The sequence below is a fragment of the Exophiala viscosa genome, assembly GCF_022695815.1.
Source record: "Exophiala viscosa unplaced genomic scaffold EDD37scaffold_3, whole genome shotgun sequence".
Classification (NCBI taxonomy): Eukaryota; Fungi; Ascomycota; class Eurotiomycetes; order Chaetothyriales; family Herpotrichiellaceae; genus Exophiala; species Exophiala viscosa.
In genome coordinates this window covers 1,499,511-1,521,480 of record NW_026944355.1, presented here as the reverse complement: position 1 = coordinate 1,521,480, position 21,970 = coordinate 1,499,511, and the positions used below count along the sequence as shown (strand labels likewise).

The 21,970-nt window shown below is 51.7% G+C and overlaps 6 protein-coding genes across 6 annotated transcripts; 4 read left to right on the top strand and 2 right to left on the bottom strand.

Moving 5' to 3' along the window:
- Window positions 1-589: 589 nt before the first annotated feature.
- On the top strand, window positions 590-4,047 carry EDD37DRAFT_648577 (nitrite reductase; the record flags this gene model as incomplete). The annotated part of the gene is made up of 2 exons (XM_062818033.1): window positions 590-744; window positions 810-4,047. 2 exons carry the CDS (start codon window positions 590-592, stop codon window positions 4,045-4,047), a joined length of 3,393 nt encoding a protein of 1,130 aa, XP_062672019.1.
- Window positions 4,048-4,313: 266 nt separating this feature from the next.
- Window positions 4,314-5,429, top strand: EDD37DRAFT_664442 (ubiquinol-cytochrome c reductase subunit 6). Its single transcript, XM_062819226.1, has 3 exons — window positions 4,314-4,796; window positions 4,864-4,986; window positions 5,073-5,429. Exons 1-3 carry the CDS (start codon window positions 4,535-4,537, stop codon window positions 5,135-5,137), a joined length of 450 nt encoding a protein of 149 aa, XP_062672018.1. The 5' UTR covers window positions 4,314-4,534; the 3' UTR covers window positions 5,138-5,429.
- A 44-nt stretch (window positions 5,430-5,473) lies between these two features.
- Window positions 5,474-7,305, bottom strand: EDD37DRAFT_626445 (FLVCR family MFS transporter). Its single transcript, XM_062816305.1, has one exon. The coding sequence runs from the start codon at window positions 7,198-7,200 to the stop codon at window positions 5,563-5,565; it is 1,638 nt and encodes a 545-aa protein (XP_062672017.1). The 5' UTR covers window positions 7,201-7,305; the 3' UTR covers window positions 5,474-5,562.
- Window positions 7,306-11,778: 4,473 nt separating this feature from the next.
- On the top strand, window positions 11,779-13,876 carry EDD37DRAFT_331663 (uncharacterized protein). Its single transcript, XM_062811581.1, has one exon. It carries the CDS (start codon window positions 12,023-12,025, stop codon window positions 13,733-13,735), a length of 1,713 nt encoding a protein of 570 aa, XP_062672016.1. The 5' UTR covers window positions 11,779-12,022; the 3' UTR covers window positions 13,736-13,876.
- EDD37DRAFT_331655 (Pre-mRNA splicing Prp18-interacting factor-domain-containing protein) lies at window positions 13,877-15,641 on the bottom strand. Its single transcript, XM_062811580.1, has one exon. The coding sequence runs from the start codon at window positions 15,500-15,502 to the stop codon at window positions 14,018-14,020; it is 1,485 nt and encodes a 494-aa protein (XP_062672015.1). The 5' UTR covers window positions 15,503-15,641; the 3' UTR covers window positions 13,877-14,017.
- A 479-nt stretch (window positions 15,642-16,120) lies between these two features.
- Window positions 16,121-16,959, top strand: EDD37DRAFT_331650 (uncharacterized protein). The gene is made up of 2 exons (XM_062811579.1): window positions 16,121-16,230; window positions 16,286-16,959. The coding sequence occupies exon 2, from the start codon at window positions 16,296-16,298 to the stop codon at window positions 16,875-16,877; it is 582 nt and encodes a 193-aa protein (XP_062672014.1). The 5' UTR covers window positions 16,121-16,230; window positions 16,286-16,295; the 3' UTR covers window positions 16,878-16,959.
- The last annotated feature ends 5,011 nt before the right edge of the window (window positions 16,960-21,970 follow it).

Below are 21,970 nucleotides of genomic sequence, written 5' to 3'. Positions count from 1 at the left end.
GGTCCGAGCAACGTTATCTCGAACTTTCTCGGCACCACTCACAACGCGCTTTTTGTCACAGATCTTTCCCACCAAACTGAGCCGTGGAGATAACGCATTCGATCAGGTCCTTCCAATTCTGTATCTTTGCCCAGACTTGTCAAGCCGTAGATGGATACCTAGGTATCAACTGACGACAGAAAATGACAATGCATCGTTATCTATTGGCTGGACGACACAAATGGATATCTATCACAGATGATCGCAGCCCTGGCGCGCCGCTCGCAGATTCCCCACGGGCATTGGATGAGCCGCAACTGATAAGGGACGAATTTGGTCAATTCGGTTGGCTGACGACTGGATACTCCTGTTCCGCGGACTTTTGATATACACAAGTGGCGTCAGAGGTATTTTTCCATGGGACATGCTGCCACCCGTTCACGACAGCTATCGTTTGATTTTCTGGCTTCTTTCGTTGATCTCGTTGTTCTGCGTTGATCTCGTTCACAACGTGGCCTCGAGTGTGTCCCGGGTGCTCGTAACAGTTGATCTAGTTGTAGGGCGAATTGAGTAACCGTCAACGCCAATTACAGCAGCCAACAACTCCAAAATGTCGAACTGGACTGCGGATGGGTCGCCCGGCATGGCTATCAGCCGGGAACCAAAAGGTGCTAAAGCTGAAGGAGATGCAAAGGCGCCAGTACCCCAGGAGAAACGGAAGAGGGTCGTCGTTGTTGGTTTGGGAATGGTTGGTATTGCATTCGTGTAAGTCGTCTTCGCGAAAAGAGCCTCACAGGCTTGGATTATTGATTGTGCTGATATCTTTCCAGCGAGAAATTGCTCAAGCTGGATGCAAAGCGTCATGAGTACGACGTTGTGGTCATTGGCGAGGAGCCACATCTGGCATACAACCGCGTGGGCTTGACGAGTTTCTTCCAACATCGACAGGTCGAGTGTTTGTACCTGAACCCCGAGGAGTGGTACAAGGGCCACCCCACCGAGTCGTTCAACTACCATCTCAACACCCTCGTCACGGAGATCAAAGCAGACGAGAAAGTGGTCTTGACGTCAAAGGGCGATACTGTCCCGTACGACATGTTAGTTCTCGCCACAGGATCTGACGCCGTCCTGCCGAAGCATACGCCTGGCCATGATGCCAAGGGTGTATTTGTGTACAGGACGATTGACGATCTGCAGAAACTGATCGAATTCTCTGCAACGGTTAAAGGGTCGACCGGATGTGTCGTTGGTGGAGGACTTCTAGGTCTGGAAGCCGCCAAGGCGATGATGGACCTCGAAGAATTCGACCAGGTCAAACTCATCGAGAGAAATCGATGGGTGCTGTCAAGACAGCTTGACTCTGATGCTGGTAATATGGTTGTCGACCTTGTCCGCGAGCTGGGATTGGACGTGATGATCAGCAAACGAGTCGGCAAGATCCTGACGACAGACGACAACAGAGTCAAGGGCCTTGTTTTCGAGGACGGCGAACAGATGGACTGCACGTGCATCATGTTTGCTATTGGAATCAAAGCGCGAGACGAGCTGGCCCGCAAAGCCGGCTTGAAGTGCGCTGACCGAGGCGGCGGTGTCACCGTCGACAACAGCCTCCAGACCAGCGATCCCAACATCTACGCTATCGGCGAGTGTGCAAGCTGGGAGAACCAGACGTTCGGTCTTATCGCGCCGGGCATTGAGCAGGCGGATGTCTTGTCCTTCAACCTCACACAAGCGAAGTCGCACAGCCCACGCACATTCAAGCGACCGGATCTGAGCACAAAACTCAAGCTGCTTGGTGTCGAGGTCGCCAGCTTTGGAGACTTCTTTGCTGACCGAGACGGTCCCAAAGATTTGCCCAAGAGACACGTTAAGAAAGAACAAAAAGAGACCGTGCCAAAAGACCAACAGGACAAAGTCAAGGATCTGACCTCGGGTCCTCCACCACCCGCCGTCAAGGCACTCACCTATCGGGATCCTTTTGCGGCGGTCTACAAGAAATATCTTTTCACCATGGACGGCAAGTACCTACTGGGTGGGATGATGATCGGCGACACGAAGGACTATGTCAAATTAGTGCCCATGGTCAAGAACAAGAAGGCTCTAGAAGTCCCGCCGTCCCAGTTCATCATTGGTGCGTCGAAAGACGGCGAAGAGGATGCGGATGACCTTGCCGATGACACACAGATCTGCTCGTGCCACAACGTGACCAAGGGCAATGTGGTTGAAGTCGTCAAGGACGGCTCGTGCAAGGCGATCGGTGAGGTCAAATCTTGCACCAAAGCTGGCACAGGATGCGGTGGATGCATGCCGCTTGTGCAGTCGATCTTCAACAAGGCTATGAAGGAAATGGGCAATGAGGTCACCAACCACATATGCCCTCACTTTGCGTACTCACGCTCCGATCTGTACAACATTGTCTATGTCAAGAAGTTGCAGGACTTTGGCCAGATTATGCGTGAGGTGGGCAAGGATCCCCACAGCCTTGGGTGCGAGCTGTGCAAACCGGCCGTCGGGTCGATCCTGGCTGGAATGTTCAATAAGCACGTCATGGAGAAGCCGTTCCATGGCTTGCAGGATACCAACGACCGATATCTCGGAAACATCCAGCGCGACGGCACGTATTCAGTCATTCCTCGTGTCGCTGCTGGTGAGATCAGTGCTGAGAAGTTGATTGTTATTGGCCAAGTCGCGAAGAAGTATGGCCTGTACACCAAGATTACCGGTGGTCAGCGCATTGACATGTTTGGTGCAAAGAAGCAAGATCTCCTGGCCATCTGGTCGGAGCTTATTGCCGGAGGCTTGGAGTCGGGTCATGCCTATGCCAAATCGCTTCGGACGGTCAAGTCTTGCGTCGGCACGACCTGGTGTCGATACGGTATTGGAGATTCGGTTGGTTTGGCCGTCAGATTGGAAGAGCGATATAAATCCATCCGATCACCACATAAGCTCAAGGGTGGTGTCTCCGGTTGTGTGCGAGAATGCGCTGAAGCACAAAACAAGGACTTTGGCTTGATTGCCACTGAGAAAGGCTTCAACATCTTCGTGGGAGGCAATGGAGGTGCGACACCAAGACATTCTGAGCTCCTGGCAAAGGACGTTCCCCCTGATGATGTTATTCCTATCCTTGACCGCTACCTTATGTTCTATATCCGAACAGCAGACAAGCTCCAGAGAACTGCTAGATGGGTTGAGGGTCTCCCTGGAGGTATTAAATACCTTCGAGAGGTTGTCCTCGAAGACAAACTCGGTATCTGTGCCGAGCTTGAGAAGCAGATGCAAGAACTCGTTGGCACTTTCTTTTGCGAGTGGACCGAAGTTCTGAACGACCCGGAGAAACGAAAGCAATTCCAACAATTTGCCAACTCGACCAAAAACCAAGAACCTGCCGTTGAGAAGGTGGAGGAGAGAGGTCAATCAAGACCCGCGTACTGGCCAAAGGATTCGGTTCATGAAGACTTCAAGGGCACAAGATGGAGCGATTTGACGTGGCAGCCCATTGTCGAGGCGAAGAAATTCCAAGATTCCGACACCGGATCTTCGCAAACTGTCCTTCGTGGCGATACTCAACTTGCCGTGTTCAAACTCAAGGGTAAGTACTATGCAAGTCAACAGATGTGTCCTCACAAGAGGACATTTGGCCTTTCCGAAGGTCTTGTCGGTGAGACAACTTCACCTGATTGTAAGGACAGCAAGTTTTACGTCAGCTGTCCTTACCACAAGAGGAATTTCCAGCTCAATGGCGATATCGACTTCGACAAGAAGGATGCTGGTGCTGGCTCGTGTTCCAACGACACCAGTATGTCAATTGCCACATTCCCAGCGGAAGAACGAGAAGATGGAATGGTATACCTTAAGCTTCCTCCCGTTCATGAGTTGGACAACGTGCTTGGAACGACCAAGTATGAAGTCAAGGCCGATGAAGCTGCTGATCCATTTGCGAGTCTCGACAAGAAGTTGGGATTGAAGAAGGGTCTACGGGTTGGTCGAACGGTTGGTGCGATGCCGGGAACTGGTAATGTGAGCGCTCGACCCATTGGGGTTTCAGCGCAGAGGAGGATTGATTGGTGATTTTGTCGGCAAATGTAAATGTGAATGTGAATAATGAAGTATAACAACCGCCTGTGGGCGGGATGCAGGTGTTTGCCTTCGGGTATCCGTGTAATCTATGTGGTCAGCCATGAGAGACTTGCATGAACCCAACAGTATCGCAGTAGGTGATTTTCCTGAGTTCCGACATGAGGTATGAAGCCTACCTAGGTAGGCCCTGAGGGTGTGCTCGAGTCGAAGACGTGTATGCATAAAGTTAAAGCAGCAGCAATAAATTGTCGAAAACGGACTACCTTGGCGACCGAGTCCGTCCGCCAATCACACTCACTCAATTTGGAGCTTTCTCGATTTTGAAGCTCCTCCTGCACGCTCGACTTTCTCAGACAACTCCGGTTCTGAGATCAATTTCACGACACTGAGCAGTCTGAGAGAGTGCTGTTGCATTCTACTGTCTCAGCTTTCACCTCCGCCAATACCGACCCATTCTTCTCTCCAGCCGGTAGTCAAGATGGGGATCACAGATTTCTTCTCGGACCTGCTAAGCTCGGTATCCTTCGTACAGGAGGTCCACGCCGAAGCTCCAGCGGAAGACGACGACAAGGAGGAGGGAGGAGATGACGAGTCAAAGGACGACAAGGAAGGTGATGATGACAAAGAGGATGGAGGTGACGACGAGAAAGAAGAAGGTGATGACGACAAAGGAGACGATGAAGAGGAGGAGGAAGAGGAAGAAGAGGAGCCAGTCGACCCCAAGCCCAAGTTAGAAGAAGGTACGTTTTTGGTCGTCGGACTGCAATGTTGAGAACCGGGATGAGCTGACATGAACGCCATCAATAGACTGCGCCAAATCGGCCCAATGCGCGGGCTACAAGCACCACTTCGACGAATGCGTTGAGCGCGTCACATCGGCACATGAAAACCCTGATCATAAGGCACCCCATGAAGACTGCGTCGAAGAATGTACGTATTCCAGTGTTGTTTGATTCGGTTTTTGCCAGCAGCATGTCTCTGCCAGTGTGGCGAACGACCAGCTAACTCGAGCACAGTTTTCCACCTTCAACATTGCGCCACACAGTGCGCTGCTCCTAAGCTATGGAAGGCCCTGAAGTGAACGACCCTCTTTGCAGCAACCCGTCCGTCGATCCCGAACCTCCGCTCGAGCGTCTCTCGTATCGTCGTGGGAAATTCTGGTACAATAGAAGGTGGCTATACGCTTGTCCTCGAACGAGATTCTACGATAGGATGTGGCCAGCACCCATGACATACTCTGGTGAGTAGGATCTGGGGAGCTTGCCTTTTACGTTGTCAACATCATCCGCCCAACACATAGTCGCGCCTGTACAGCTATTCATCTGAAATAAAACGCAAGACAATTGATACACATGCATATGGTTTTTGAACTGGACGGTTTTCTGTGTCTTTCTACTCGGACCCCATGAAACGTGAATCAAATATTACTGCAATCGTCATGTGCAGTAGAAATTTCTATGAGATATATACTGATCTGTAGGCACAAGATTCTGTCCTCTTCGTATGTCACACACCTCTAGCAGGAGCGACAGGCTCAACATCAACGGGCAGCTCATCATGATAAGCACCGTCGACCACCGTATCTACCGTACCGACTGAATTCCGATCAGCCTCCCATCTCAACCTTCTCACCCGCCCAGCACGTCCGAATAGTCCCAAACACAGCGGCAGCGGCACAACCGCCAACCCTAGTACAGCCTGAAAGATCAAAGCACGCTTCATGCCGAGAGGCGGGTCCGCATCCTTGCCATTCTTCAGCGCGTTCATCACGACGATGAAAATGCCGCCCAATAACTGCCCACCACACCAGCATAGACTGGTCCCCAACTCCGGGCCCAGCGGGTAGTGGATTTCGACCAGGAATTCCAAGGCCACAGGGACCAGACCGAAACTTGCAGCGCCCAGCACCGCGCACACGAGGTCGACGTACGCTATCGAATGCGTCTGCGGGGCCCAAATGAAGATCAGATAGAAAATGCCCAGGACCGGAATGGCAGCTTTGATGTACACGAGGTAGAATTTGTACCGGTCGATGAAGGGCGAGGATATTGCCGAACAAACCAGGCCGACGACGATCAGCACCGCACCAGCGATTCCGGCATCGGTCTCGCTGAAACCATAGGGCTCGAGGATCTGGTTGAGCAGGCTGGAGAAGGCGTTGAAGAAGCCGACGTACACAATAAAGGGGATGAATAATAAGTAGAATTCGAGCGATCTGCTGAGGATGTGCATGTCTTTGCGCAATGAGGCGCGGTCCATGTGGTCGGGCACAGAGCCAGCGGAGGGCGGCGTGGGTGGTTTGGCGGGGACGAAGAATGCCGGGAGACATGCGGCGGAGGAGATGATGGAGATGTACAGGATCATGTTGGGGATGTCGGACGGCTTGTTCGCCCAGAAGGGGGAGATAAGCTGGCCGAGTGCGGCGCCGAATGGGTTGGACAGTGAGGCCAGGGCCGTCGCGGTGGTGCGTCCGGCAGGGCTGAACCACAAGTTGCTGTAGCTTGTGGCGGTAGACAGTACAAAGGGCTGGGCGAAGCCGATTATCAACTGGCCGACCATGACACCGGGGAAGCTGTTGGCGCGGGTGGCGCCATATTTGATCCAGTTGCCAATGAGCAGTAGCACTGCTGTGATGATGATGGCGGCTTTGGGGCCATGTTTGTGCAGCACGTAGAACGTGGGCGGCGTAGCGACGCAGAAGGCGAAGAGGAAGGCTGTTGATACCCAGTTGATGTTTGCCTCGGAGGTGTTGAAGTACTTGGCTGATGTGGACGAGACGGGTGCAAAGGCGATCCAGTCCCAAGACACAACGATGTTGAGGAGGACTAGAACAACAAGGCCGTAGAAGCGGCGCTTGTAGACTTTATATGTGACGGTGGAGGTCGTTGATATGCGCGAGAGCGTGCGTGTTGTCCCCGTCGTTGGCGATATTTCTTGTACATCAGCCTCTTCAGGTGACTGGGATGGATCGGTTGTGCTGATTTCTGCGCCCTCGGATCTCTGCTGCACGGCTTTGTTGGCGGTCGCTTTGCCCATCTTTTGTGTTTGTTGAAGATGACGATCGCTCAGGGGGTCGTCAGATTCGTCACGCGCCGATGCTCCAGTCAGGGGCTTGAGCAGCGTGTATTCTGTCCTTTGCACCATGAACTGCTCAGACTGGGAGCAACAAGCTGCAGAAGCTCGTCGCCATTCTCTGAGAAGAGAAGAGGTCGAACAAGCACGCGCCTTTGACGTTAACAGAGGTTGGCGATGGAGAGGGGGTTACATAAGTTTGGTAGAGATAAGGTCACACTTTGACATCTCATCCCTCAACCCGCAAATTGACCGCAGTGGATCATCGATTTAAGAAATCTAGACTGACGAGTAAGCGGGCCGCCTCTCACAGCCCTGCTCCGTGCCTGGGATGCCCAGAAATCATATCTCGGAGTTGACATCGTTACCGCCATCATAGACTTACGCTGGTTTTCATTTTCGTAGGATCCTCTTTGCTAGCACAAGGACTGCCCAAGGCTGTGACATTGCCTCTCTTGGAAAGGTTCTGACAAAAGGCTTTCTGCTCATACGAAATGAATGATGGCGTTTCCAGCCAACGAATCATCTGAAGATGAATTGGAAGGGGTTTTAGAACGCCACAGTCACAATCACAAAATGAAGGATGAAAGCGTTTTCCGTGCTTAGGCGCAGTAATGGAATTTCATTGAGACAATCGCTGGGATGGTAGCATGGGGTCGATGGACGCACCATCTTGATGCTCATCAGCTGTGCTCCTGTACATTGCATCTGAATGCATAAAGTCTTTTCATCTGGAGTTCCGAGCCAACATCATTCAATGTGAAGCTGGCCTGTCGATGGCCAATCATGGGATGTAAAGGCTGTGTGCTCTTCAAAATCCATAAGGAGGAACAATATAAATATAGGTGTCCCCATCACCAAAGCGCGAAAGGAGTATACCTCCCGGTCGCACAGCAGAAGTCTTGCATTATGGCCCAAAGACTCGAGGAAAATGCCCCATCGGAACCGTCCTTGTCGTATCTTTCTGCCTCTGTGATAATGCGACGTATTCCTTGGTAAAGGATAAGTCATCCAACTGTGCATGGCCCAAACACTTTCTGCTCAGTGTTGGACAAGCCAGCACTTACCCCTGTGCATGATATAAAAGGAGAGCAAATCGAAGCCGACCACGCGGCACAACAACGTGGATAGGTAAGACAATGGAGTCGAGGACGAGTCTTTGTCCACCCGTAATCGTACATTTTTTGGTGTCAACGGTAGCCGGCGGGGAAGACATTACCGGGCGGCTTGATGCAGGCGAGAGTTAAACCATCACAGCCACATTCCTTGCACGTCTCTCCTCATTTCAAGGGCTCCATTCCTGCCCCGAGGTCGAGATTGGTTGAATCATCAAAGAGGAACTCAGGCCACTCAGACCCATGGACTGCGCCTACCGAGTCACCTAAACTTCCGACGCGTCTCCAGTTCATTTCCAGATCAATTCCGTGTCTTCTCCTGACAGCCTGACACCCCAGTCGGACTCTTTTGCGATAATTTGAAGTCGTGAAACCTCGTAATTGCCGGATCCAGCGCAGAATCCGATCGCTCCTTCAGTACTCGAGCCGGTTGCATGTCTTTGTCCTTACCTGATCACTATTCGACCGCCAATTCAACCGCGCTGCTACACTTACAACGTGTACGACGATGACCGCGTTACCATCGAAGTCGGCCCCTTTGACGGTCATGATATGAGCGGTGACAACATTGGCAGTTTGGATAAAACTAAAGAGTAGAGGTTAGAAGGGCGGAAGACAAGGTCAAGATGCAGTCTTATAATTTTGCCCTCCGGCAGTCGACCGCCGACAGCGTCGATGACAATCGCAGTCGATATGTCCCCAGTTCAATCTACAGCGGTCCTGGACCGATTGATGACTCGCCAGCCTTCATCCAACCGCAAACTTTTATGACTGGCGCTTTGCGAAGCCAATATAACGATGATCAACCAACTCCGCGATTTGTGCCCGTGAGTCTCTGGGACGCTCCTTTCCTAACAATGTAGCTGATATGCCAAATAGCCGATGCCGACGCAACCGCGAAATTCGACCATGCTGAACATCAATGATCCTGTCGAGATGCACCTGCTAGCCGAAACCGCAATGAGTGACAGCAGGAGTTTCGAGGTACTATCCTTCGACGAGATCGATGAGCTGAAACGAGAAAGAGGAGTCTTGAAGGCCAGAATTGAGACGACAAGAAGGAAACTGGCGCTGGAAAGCAAACTAAGGGATGCGGCACAGTCACTCAATCGCCTATACTCGGTTCGCGACAAAGGCCAAGGTTCTCCGACATCGCCCAAAAGAACGCGGCGGAGTTTTCTGGGTAACAACAAGACAACTCAGTCTCAATCTCCCGGAGAAGCATTGAGCCGCGTGGACGATGAATATGCTGCGAGTACGAAGAAGGTGGAACAATTTACACGAGAATTGTCGCAGCAGGAGAAGCAGTTAGAGCAAGTGGAGAAGCGCATTCTGGAACACACTGCTGGTATACTTCAGATGACGCACAAAGGATTGAAGAAGAATGTTCGACGTGCAGAGTTACCCAGAAGTCCAGAGAGTATGAGCAGTCAGCCAAACGGGCGCAATTCAGGAATTGAGAGCATCGACGACTTTGACGAGCGCAGTCTATATCAGGTTCCAGATTATGTGACGGACTTCGGTCACGTCCCTCGTCATCTCAACAAGGGCAAAGCCGCCAACAGAGAAACGCAGGCCATTGACGACATCGCTATTCGCTTGCAGGAACTGAACAACAGACTACACATGATGATCACACGGTCCTCATCACAGGCGCATTTCGATGCTCCACCTCATTCCACCGATCCGGACATGATGGGTCGGATAGGTGTGCAAATTCAAGCTCATTTGGGCTACTTGTCTCAAGGACTCGATGCAATGGAAGCCGCGCAAGCTCGGACTAGCAGAGACCAGAACGCAGTGTTCGATCATGAAGAACAGTTAGAAGACGTCAACATTCGTCTACACGACATGCTCGAAAGGACGAATAGTGTTAGTCAGAGCCCTATATTACCACAAGACGAGCCGAGAGGAAAGGATCTGCAATCTCAACTGGCCTTTTCTTCAACAATCCTTGATCGACTGAACCAAAGGGTCGAAACTCTGGTAGAACAGAAAGATATTCTCACTCGACAAATTCAGCAGCAACGAGAACTAAACAGCAAGTCTGATGCTCAACGCGATGCCAAAATTCACGACTTGATGAATGAGATAGAAGAGCACAGGAGTTTGCAGGCTGACAATGAGGAAGATGCTCGACATTCTCGTGATCAAATTAACCTTCTTATGGAGCAGTTTGATATTGCCAAGCAAGAAAGCAATTTGATCGAACAGCAACGAGGAGTGGGCGATAGCCAGGCTGTCGAAGCTGAACGTGCTGTGCGCAAGCAGACGGAGGAGAGGCTCCTAGCTGAACTGCGAGCCAAACAAGAAGAGTACTCCCAGCTGCAATCTGAAACGAGCCAGTCACGCAATGAATCCGAAACGAAGTCACAACAATTGCTTCAAGAGCTCGAGGAGGTTAAGAGAGCCAAGGCGCAAACCGATATTGACCTAGAAAGCTATCGAGGGAAGCTGGCACAACTTACAGCAACTCTAGCCCAAGCTCAGTCGGCACGAGACGAGAATTCTGACACGTTACGCAGGCAAATCAGTGACTTGGAAGCCGCCAAAGCTGCTGCAGAAGCTGAGCTTACCAAGGCTCGGCCAGAAATGGAAGCTCTAGAGTCTGAAGTGGTAAGAGCGCAGACAGAGCTCACCTTGGTCAAAGCTGAGCTTGATGGTGCTTATGGTACACGTGCTCAAAGGGCTGCCGACGTGTCAATGAATCCGGCTGTTCAGAAATCGCTCGATGACTTGAATGCACGGAATTCAGAATTGGAAGCTCAGCTTGACTTCTTGCAAAACCAGCACGAGACGAAAGGCGCAGGTAGTGCGGACCTCCAGAACAAAGTCAACATGCTTCAAACCGAGCTGAAGGAGACGCTTGAAGAGTATGAAATGATGACAAAGCAGAGCATTGACGACGAGAAAGAACGTGAACGCCTGGAAGAACACATTGACGCCCTCGAACAGCGCTGCGAGAGCCTGGAATCACAACTCAACGACGAGAAGCTCAAGGGCCTGGGTGCGCAGGCCGGGTCGCCTACTGGAACAACATCTACCATGGTCTTGAAGAATGAGTTTAAGAAGATGATGCGTGAGACGCGCGCAGAAAACCTCAAGGCGCTCAAGGTGAGTCACTCCGACCTGCAATGACGATTTCATTTATCTAACTTCTTTCCCAGGCTGAACAAGAAGAAAGACGTCGACTGGAGACCATCATCAAGAATATGCGGAAAGACTTTCAGCAGCGCCGATCTCAAAAAGATGTCCCTTCAACACCGAATGGGCTGTCAGAGTCTCTTTGATGTAATGACGACCACCAACGAACGACGCCGATGACTTGTTCTCAATAATGCCTGCTTTTTGTAGCAGTTTCGACCGTGTGTCGGTATTGATAATCCCCATTTTTGGTATAATGCATTGCGGGTTCGGCACCTTTGTAACAACAATGGGTTATTTGGGATGTTATCTGGGCCCAAAGATATCTTATGTCTTATAATCCTATATTGGACATTCAGCACTACAGTATTGGGGGTTGGCAAGAATTGGGCGAAGTTGAGCAGTTCCGGTAGGAAAGACCAGTCGCTACCAAATTCTGAAGAAGAAATGATGACTTAGTCGCACTTCCTCTTACCATGTGTCCAGTTCACGCTCTGCCTTTTTGCTCAGTCCTGAAACACTCTCAGTCCGGCCTCAATGTATCCCTATGGCCATACTCACTGTTTGATAGACCAGCAGATCACTTAGTCCAGTCATTCGTTACAGGAAGATCACCTCGTTGACATGCCGGAAGAATGGCATCTGCGGGACCTCAGCGCCCTACCGCAACCACCACCAGTCCTTTGCATCAGATCAACAAGGAGAACACATCACCTCGGTCTTCTCATGGTAGCCACGATGAACCACCCCAAAAGACACTTCGAAGATCAAAGTCACTACGCTTGTTGAGGAGGAACGTTGCTTCCTCCGACAGCCCTCCAGATGATGACTCCATATACAATGCGGAAAGAGTTGGTTCGAGTGAGGATCTTGCTTGGGGAGAGGAGCCACAATCAGAGAATACACCAGATGCTTTAGCAATATTTCCTCTTCCTTTGTCCTCTGCCAGTCCTCCAAATGGAACCACGATCTCACACAGCCGATGGCCCGCGCCACAGCTCAACACGATTCTCGAGGCGAATAGCGTCTCTTCTCTTCGTACTTCACGCTCGTTTCCACGATTGAAAGCGAGTCCGGGACGAACATCACGAATCGTCCACCCACAGTCATCTATCAATTCAATTCATCCTAAGCAAGCACCCCCGTCTTCGAAACAAATCTTAACGTCAAGTCACGGGTATCGACGTCGCTCGTTATCTCTCAATGACTTGGACTGCATCTTGGCATTGTCAACGCGGAAAAGTCGCTCACCACAATCGTCTTCTTCCGATGACGCCCTGGAACAATCAGCACGGGTTCCATCTTTCCCGAACAAGCCAGTGGAACCTCCGCCATACAGAATTCCAACCCCTCCGGGGCTGCCGCCCTTCGGATCACAACAAGCGACAGAGTACCGCCTGCGCCCACTGAACCACAGATCTCTCTGGAACCGTTTGTGGCACGACAGTCACGATGAGAGTGATGAGCAACGGGCACCCAGTCCACGATCTATCGGCTCGTCCTCACCAATCCCTCCGAGTCAATCGGCAAGTCCATCCGGTGAAATTTTCAAAAGGACATTGGCCATGATAGGGATGTCCAGGGTGGTCTCCCCACCACCTTCATCGGCTGGACCATCCAGGGCGCCGCTACCCCCAGGAGTCTACACTTCGAATATACCCGGGCCACTAGCTCGCGCCGATGATGGTACATATATGAGAGGCCGATTCGGTCCTCGAACCAGTGGACACGGTATAGGTTCGAGGAACCTGGAGTCCCATCCTTTGGCTCAGCTACACTCTATTGATAACACAATCAGAGAAATTGACAAAGCATGCGAGAGAGGAGACATCCAGCAGGCACTTGCTGGAAGCCTCGAAAGCGAAACAGGCCCTGGTGATACAAGCCATGCTCAGAGGAATGCTCCAAGGGGTGAAGCAAGTCCGCGATCGCGACGGTCTTCTCGAGAAGATAGGGACGCATATCATTCGGGCCAAAGTCCGCCGCTGTTCTCAAGTCCTTCTATGCCCGCATCAGAAATCGACATTCCAAGCTCGGCTCAAAGAGAATTCCGAAACATCAATCTGTCACACCGACCTAGAGTTGCTCAACTTAGATCACCGACGGACTCTACCATGATGCGGTATGGCCCTGATTATACCCCGACGACGGTTGTATCTCTCCGAAGTCTCGGTAGTCACATGAGTGGTATTCCGGAGGATGGACGGCCGAGTGAGACTAGCGAGACCTCGTCGGACGAGCAAAGAGACCAGATGAGGACGGCCTGGAATCAAATGTGGTCCGCCTTTGATGACTGCTGTCGTGTCTTTTGGCGTGGAAGTTGGTGTAATCGGGATTCACCAGACTAATGACATGGGCTGCGGTAGAAACCCCCAGTATCCGTAGCATCCAGGCGGATTCTGTACATGAGAATCGTCGCTTCAATGACATTCACGCCGAGCTGCTCCTGGAGGGTTCGTCCTCACAAAATAACCAGCCTGATGTGTATGAATTGTCTATGATAACATTGGTGAATGTGCATTGCAGGCCGATATCTCCATAGCATAGGTGGCCTCATGATGAGTTATGAATGCTCGCTTGAACGCTGGACTGTCAAAATACACACAAGGCAAGGTGATTGCCCACTTGTCTCACCGCATCTCCACGAGCTCATCTCTTCCGAGAAGAGCCGCCATAGGATCATCAGCCGCCACACGATTGCGCTTGTATGACTCGAGATCCTCCTCTGATATCCCGGACTGTAGTTCCTGAAGCGTGCGCTTCTTCGCTTGAGATCCCGCCGTTGTCGTGTGTTGCGTGGTATCCGCCTGCTCGTGCGGCTTCCTTTCCGCCACATCCTCACCCGCCTGCTCGATCTGCAGCTGTTCTTTCTCGTCGCCGATCACAGCCTCGGTTCCGCTCCCTTCTTCAAGCGCCAGCCCTGTCCTCATACCCTCGGCCTCTTCAAACGCCACTTTCCCAGACTCGCCTGTACAATAGCTGTTTTTTACGGTAGAATGACAGCACGCGTAACCCCAGGTGAAATTGCGCCACCAACTGCCCCATACAAAAGTGTGGTTGTTGGTCAGGATGTCCTCGGCGTATTTTGATCTGGGGGTGGCGCGGATTTCGCCCTTGATGTGCCCTGACTCGTCGTACTCGATGTATCGTTCGTTCGTCAGGACTTGAGGAATTGACTTCTTGGCTTTGTCGGCAAGGTACTCGTCGCCGCCGTACTTGTCGAGCAGGACTTTGCGGGCGGCGGCTTTTTTCTCCGTGGCTTCGGTCGTTTGCTTTTTGCGCAAGATCTCGCCTTCTGTCGGGTTCGCTTGGAGATGGAGTTTCTTTGCGGTCGGGTTGGCGTTTTCTTGTGTTTCCCAGGCGTATTTCTGGGCGCGCTCGAACTCGGCGGCGGGGTCGTCTGTGGGCCGGACGAAACCTTCTTCTGCTATTGAGGTGGAGGGGTTGCCGGCGAGGTCGAGAGCTTGTGTGTCCATTGTGCGCGTTTTGGGGTCGTACTTTGCTGAGTCTAGGTCTAGGTTTTTGAGGTAGTTGGCTGTGTCTTCGCGGAGACGTAGTTGGCGGGTGGAGGTGGGTTGGGAACGGCCCATGTCTGTCTCTTCGCCGTAGCGGGCGTCGGCGTCGGCGTCGGCGCCTTCAGCGTCGGGTGTGGATGTGTCGGTTTTGTCTGTGATCTTCTTGAGGGCTTCGAGTTCTTCATACTCGCGCACCACGGCGGTGTATTCGCGGTTGTCGTAGCCGTTCCAGCGATCGCGTTTAGCGTCCCAGCCTAGTTTGACGTCCTCGACGAGTTCGTCGGCTTGAATATCCCGGCCCGTCCACTTCGCGCCTTGTTTGCGAGGTCGACTTAGGCATTCTTTCGTCTTGTGTGTCATGGCGCCGCAGTTTTCGCAGGCGCCTTTGCGGAATTTGGTGGCTGCGGGCCCGGCTTTCTTGCCTCGGTCGTACCATTTTGCTTTGTCGAGGGTGTCGTTTGATTCGGTTTGGAGACGTTGATGCTCGAGGTAGTCGGCGTCAGAGGTGGTTTCGGCCCAGAACGGTCTTTTGGATATGAAGGATGGGATGTACTCGTTGCGGGATTGATCAGGCCCTGGGGGAGGCTTGTTTTGCGCCATGTTGGAGGATGGCGCGGGAGGTTCGGAATGAGGACACGGGTGTCGTGGCTCACACTTCTACCGCTCGTTGGGATATGCGCTCCGCGAGTTCTGCAAAAGTGAGAGTGCGTCCTGGGAGAAGAGTTGTACACTCCGATCGTTGATGTTGATCATAAACTTTTGTTTCTCCGCATGAATTCGAACTGGAGTGAATGCGATTTCCTTGCCGCTTTATGCAACAATCACTTCTCCGCCTCGTTGCTTACCTGGTATCTTATGGGTCTTCCTATCAAACTCACCATAGCTCCTTATTGCCCAAAGAGTGGCATCAAAATCAACGGCTTGAAAGGCTCCATCTACGGTATTCATCAGAATCTCCGATGCAGTTTTTATTCGCTCCTCCATCTTACTCCCCTGCATCTTTCGCTCCGCGTTCGCGTGAGGTGAGATCTTCGAAGCTGCATACTGGACAGTCAATGGCAGAGACAGCCGAGCAGGTAGGACGAGTACAAGTATCATTCTGCGGTACTTGTGCGTTGCACTACTATGCCATTTTCTAGAGTACTATTCCAAATGACTCGTGCCGTGACAGGCGTCTTGACGGCTTCTCAGATGTTCAGCTGCCCGCGCTAACCATCTGTTCCGGCTCAGTGATGGTCATTGCAGCATCTCTCAGAGACGCTCAACAGCTTGGAATCTTGCCTTGTTGCCAGAAATTCCCGGCGTCGTTGGGTCTTTCTTGGCATTCTGTGAGTTTACAGCTTGGTGCGCTCTTTGTAGATTGGCGTTACTGATCCATGACAGCTATACATCTATGCTGATCGTCTGCGTCTTTCTTTTCCTTTACGGCCTCCTTGGACAGGTTGTCTCCGCAGTGACTCTAATGTCCTTGGGGCTCGGTGCTGTCAAGCCTAATGTCTTCTTAGTGGGTTGGTGTATGCCCTCCTTTGGCAGCTGGGCACTTCTTGCCAATGTGTTTGTTGCCAATTCGCCGCAAGTCCTACTGTCGACAATCTATTTCACTTACAACAGCCTATTTACCTGCTACTTGCTAGCAGTAGAATGGAACTCCTTTGCACACCAACGGAAGGGCATACGAGTCAGCAGTGATACAGTCGGACAACAGAGAGCAAGCTACTTTCTACAGTTGCCTCTTCGGTGGGGTATACCGTTGATGACGCTCAGCGTCATACTTCACTGGCTGTGCCCACAGAGCCTTTTTCTGGTCAGCATCGGCTTCGATCATCTGGTCACGCAACAACTCGACACCTCCGGGTCTGTTATCTGCAATGTTATCGATGATATTTCTGGGCCTAGTACTGTTGGCGGCAGCACCACCGAGTGTTTCAACACTTTCATCACCTGTAGCTATCCCCGGTTACGCTCATCATCTTGACCATTGCCCTGGGACTTCTCATGATCTGTTTTGCGGTCTTTATCTCATTTCGGCGGTTTCCGAATGCAGGTATGCCTGTGGCTGGCTCCTGCAGCGCATCTGTCGGCGCCTCGTGCCACCTCCTGTCCAGCGATGGCGTCGATGAGAGCTGAGTTGGGCCAGGATGATCTCGAGCCACTTCGAACGGACAACTGCGCCGCCGTTTCGGCATTGCAATGGGGAGAATTGGACACTCCGCTGTTATTCAAAGGCCGTGCACAGAACGATGTGTTCGAGACAAGCGCGTTCGGGTCTGTGGAGGAGGTGGCTCAGAATCGGCACATTTATCATTGTGGCTTTTCTCACCAAGAAGTCACTTGTCCACGAGAGGGTCAGCTCTATGCCGGTACATCACTTGGCCCGCCAAGGAAACACTGATTGCTATACGCAGCTGCACTCTACAAACAGGTGTTGAAGACATAATTGAAGAGATAAGGCGGGAGATGAGTGCACGCTAGTTTGCAGTCCTCCTTTTTGGACCAGGCAGTTCTGCACCTCGCAATCGAAAACCCTTCGGCGGCCCACGAGATCGATCTAGAACTTCGCCAAGCAACAGTCCATGGGCAGTTTTCCCTCTCCTGCAAGGGATGATCTGGTCGTGCACTCTGACGTTAGATGATTATGTTTTCGACTCAACATTCGTGTATGTTGATCTGGATGATCTGTTTTCCGCGGGTTGTAGGGAATCATAGGGAAGACAGGTTTTCGATTGGTTGCTAGCATGGACCCCTGGGCGCCTTCATGTAGGTCCAAATGCACCAGCTTCCTAACATGTACAGCATCCCGTTTCGTCCCCACCGCCGACTCGTGTGGCCTTTGCAGATTGATCCTCACAGCCAACTGCATTGAACTTGCTCTGACTCCGTCAAAAGGGTTGTCAAACTTTATCCAGGATAATTACTGCTAGTATCGGTCAAGACGACCCCTGCTTCGATTGTCCATGATCCGTCTTGCCGACTTGTTAGTCAGGCTCAGCCACCTCCGCATGACATCTAGACAGTCTGTCTCAGCTCTTCCGAATCTTTTACAGCGCTCATCCGGCTTTGACGCCTGCCATGGCTGAAAACTGACCGGCAGATTAGACCTCCTACACCTTTCTGCAAGGCACACCCCTGCCTACGGGCCGGACAGACTTTTCACAGGTAATTGTCATGATTGTACGTTCCTGCAGAATTGCAAAACAGGGCATTAGCACCGTGTGCAGGCCTTTTCAACGGTTTATTCTTGGGAGGTTTGTGAATAGCATGATTGTCAGCGAGGAGTGGACAAAGTACGAGGTTTCCTGTCGTTGCGATTGTCTTTCGGCCGACAACCTAAGATCAAAGTTATACCCACCCTGGACTCGACATTCCCCATCATTTCAACCGTGAATGGCGAGACGATTAGGTTTGAGTTGCGGACAACAAAGCTTATGCTGATTTTGCCTATTCCAGCATTGACCGGAATCCATATGGATCTGGCTGATTCAACGGTGGCATTACATTCTTCCCACTGGCGGCATGAGACGAGACCAGGCGCTACCTGTGGGGAAAGCAATCAAAAGCATCGTCCGTATTTCATTTTATAGATCACAGAAAACATCTTTGAGATCCACACGAATATGATCGTTTGCTTGTACATGAAGATGAGAAATGAGAAAAGGAGACGCACGGAACCCTGTGTGGGCCCTCAGATCTGGCGATCGAGCTGGGGCTTGAGACGATCACTAGCGATGACTGGCCGCGATACGAGCACTGGCGCAACACTGGCCGTCTTCCTGCACTCCATCTCGTGAACGGCCCCGCAGTGAGAAAGGTAGGACGATCATGCGCTCGGCATTGCTGGCGTCCGGCTGGAAATGCCAGGATGACCACTCATTGATGGGCAAGCCACTCTGTAAGCACCTGCATGCAAATGGGTCTACCAGTGAAGATGTAACGGTATGTACGACCTGCACAGGCGGATCGACAGTGCTTAGCACCTCCCACAGAAGGCTAGCCTACGTTGTAATGGCTTGATAGGGCATCTCTACTAAGTCTTTGCTTCTTATTTGTACTTCATGACACAAACTAAGGCCAATATTCGAGCGCAAAGTGCTGTACCTTCCTAATCCGCGTCCCGAATATCTGCATTTGTTCTTGCAGATACTTCATTGTACATCAGTCAACCATGTTGGATGACAGCACACTTCACTTTCGATGAGAAATACCAGTTGAATCCTTGACTCATTCAAAGGTCAGTGACCCTGTGGACCTATTACTTGCCACCTCTTCTGACATCCTGTGGCTCATCAACAACGCTGAGAGACTAATTTGAGGTCAGCCCCAGGAAGTGTTGCCCCTGGTCTCTTTTACAATGGGTGGCGTAGTCCATGCTCGTCGCCCTACGGTTTGAAGACCTGTACTTGCGTACACCATAGGTCTTTGCCCTCTTCGTCAGAGCCTGTTCCCGAGCTCTCTCATTCTCGAAAAATTGTGCATGTTTCGGATCTATGGGGATGGTGCGAACCACTACAAAACGTTCACCCAGCGTCTTCGAAGCATTTCGTGGCAGAATCTCTTTCTGACAAGATGTGTGGCAGTATGCTTTAGATTACCTTCCCCGACTGTTTCTTGTCCCACAAGTGGAGCTTCACGACCTTTTCAAGATGCGGATGACTACCTGGAGAGCGGTGATCACCTCAAACTGTGGTCCAAGCAGTGAGTCTGTCTCAGGTGTATTGTGCGAGACAGCACCCAAGTGTCCGTGTCTGGACTCAAAAGCCAGCCAGACATGATCTCCCTGGATCTAGATCTATTGGTGACTCCATCCCATCCTCCGAGACTTCACTTTCATCAATGGACAATGCGCAGGTCTCTACATGCTGTGATCCCTGGGCATCAGTCATGCAATGTGCTCTGCGAGGTCAAAGCCCTTCGTCCCTCCCTCCCCCTCATGGGTTGTGGGATTCGACACCCTTCGGACATGAGTAATGAATACTCAGGGCATATACTGACAGTGGCAAGCGACACTTGGTCAAGGCGGCAACGCTCCTTCCTCTTTCACTAGTTGAGTACATTCTTCTCATTTGAGTGTCGTACTTACTGATTTTATTGAGATTGTCTTATACACGACGTCAAGGTACCAGCAATCTAAACGATCAAGCCATGTTCAGGAGCAGGAGTCAGGGACTTCTGGTGATCAAAGCATTGAACCTCTGTATCGATCACGCAGAGAAGTAGTGGACAACATGGAGCTCGAGAGGAGGTATAAAATGTGTTTGGAAGCCCTCCTTCATTCTTCTTGCTTCATCCGTAGTCTTTTGTCTGATTCACTGGTGGCTGTCGTCCCCTCCTCTCCATTTCAACAGCCATTCCTTTCGGTGTCGAATTATGACTTTGCTAGGGTGGTCGGTCGTCAAGGTCGCGCTGGCCCTGCTCGCCGCCAGTGGGGCTTGTGGCAATCCTCTGACCACGATTGAGCCATGCCCCGAAGCCAAAGAACTGAATCTTGCCCCCATTACGGTGTCTACTCAGTATCAACCTGTCTCGACATGCGAGCCTACTACTGCGTGTATCAAGGGCAAATGTTCGACAAAATATCCCTTCACGACTTACCCCTATGTTTCCACTGTGGTTCCCTGCGCATGGAACGGAACGACAACCCAGATGGCTACGGTGACCGACATCAGCCAACCTTTCAAAGTCTCTGAATACCTCGAAACCCTCACCCAAGTGACAACTATGCCGTCCAACGAGAATCACAATCGACACGGCCAAAAGGTTACAGCCTACGAAACCGTGACTAGGCGAGCGATGGCACCATTCAATGAGGTCGCTCCTTTTATGATACCCGGTTGGCACGGCAGCGGACTGTGCAAGAAATGTATACAAGAAGATGGAAGTCGTTCCCAGCTGTTGGACGTCATTGAATGTCGGTCTGGCACCAGCAGCTCAGGGAAGAAATACAAAGAGTGCGTTGAGTGGTATGAGACTGTGGTCGCGCAGCCATCCACCTCTGTCACTACCCAGGCTCGCTGTGCCAGCTCAGGAACTATTCGACAGGCTGGCACTTACACGTGGACCTTTCCTCAGGTCGCTCCTGCTGTGACTGTACCAGCTTCTCCAACCACGGTCACTGTCACTATTAATGGAAAACCTTCAGTCTCTGTTCATTCAGGCGTGCAGGTTGTCCCGGGCCAGCCTTGGAATGCCTACGTTACCAAGTCATTCTCGCATCCAACCACTTTCGAGTTCGACATCTATGTTACGAAGGTCGTCGTCTTGAATATCCCATATATGACTCACTCTGCAGACAGCTCTCGCAATGTCCCCATACCGACCGGTTCATCCAAAAACAATAACGGCAACCAAGCAAACGGATGGTGGCCATTGCCTGAAGGCCCTGCAAGCTGGCCTACTTCCTATGATGGTGGGCAGGCCTGGCAGGACTGGAATCCAACATCCTCGTTTGCAGCTACTTCTAGCAGCCGTCTGAACGGTGTCAGCACCAAAGCTTCCTCGACTCCGTCAGGAATCGTTGGCCCAATCGGTGGCAAACCATCCTCATCCAGAAGCGCCATCGGTCTGAGCACGACAGGTACCGTTACTTCGTCAGGCATCGTCGGCCCAATTAAAGGTTCAGCATCATCTTCCATTAAGAGAGTAACAAGCAGCACTTTACTCCCTTCGTCGGCATCCCGTCCCTTGACTTCCAGTCACTCGGCACCCTTGTCGCCAACTGCTTCTACGATAGGAGCTTCGATCACCAGCTCCTCACCCTCATCCTCCCTCAGCACCGTGACTGGTATCTCATCGGTCTCAAACCCTGGCGGTATCACGACAGGCAGTGCCACATCCACAACGGCTGTCACCGCTAGCGGTACAGGGTTCTATCTACAGATCAGCGGGACCGCTGTATCTGCGTTGCGCCCCAGGCAACAGGTCACGCAGTACCTAGCATTCGACTCCAACAGTAATGGCATTGCAGTCAACGAGCTATCTTCCGCGGCCTTCGTCTTCAGAGGTAACGACAGTACTTCGTTTTTGTCAAACAGCCTGTTCCTTGGGACCTCGACTTTGACTGAATCCCCTGTC

Excerpts from the sequence above, each read along its gene's own strand:
- EDD37DRAFT_626445 (XM_062816305.1), bottom strand. The coding sequence starts at position 7,200 with ATGGTGCAAAGGACAGAATACACGCTGCTCAAGCCCCTGACTGGAGCA.
- EDD37DRAFT_331650 (XM_062811579.1), top strand. The coding sequence starts at position 16,296 with ATGCTGATCGTCTGCGTCTTTCTTTTCCTTTACGGCCTCCTTGGACAG.
- EDD37DRAFT_331655 (XM_062811580.1), bottom strand. The coding sequence starts at position 15,502 with ATGGCGCAAAACAAGCCTCCCCCAGGGCCTGATCAATCCCGCAACGAG.
- EDD37DRAFT_664442 (XM_062819226.1), top strand. The coding sequence starts at position 4,535 with ATGGGGATCACAGATTTCTTCTCGGACCTGCTAAGCTCGGTATCCTTC. Across the intron at positions 4,797-4,863 it reads CAAGCCCAAGTTAGAAGAAG|ACTGCGCCAAATCGGCCCAA; the intron begins GTACGTTTTTGG and ends CGCCATCAATAG. Across the intron at positions 4,987-5,072 it reads TGAAGACTGCGTCGAAGAAT|TTTTCCACCTTCAACATTGC; the intron begins GTACGTATTCCA and ends ACTCGAGCACAG.
- EDD37DRAFT_331663 (XM_062811581.1), top strand. The coding sequence starts at position 12,023 with ATGGCATCTGCGGGACCTCAGCGCCCTACCGCAACCACCACCAGTCCT.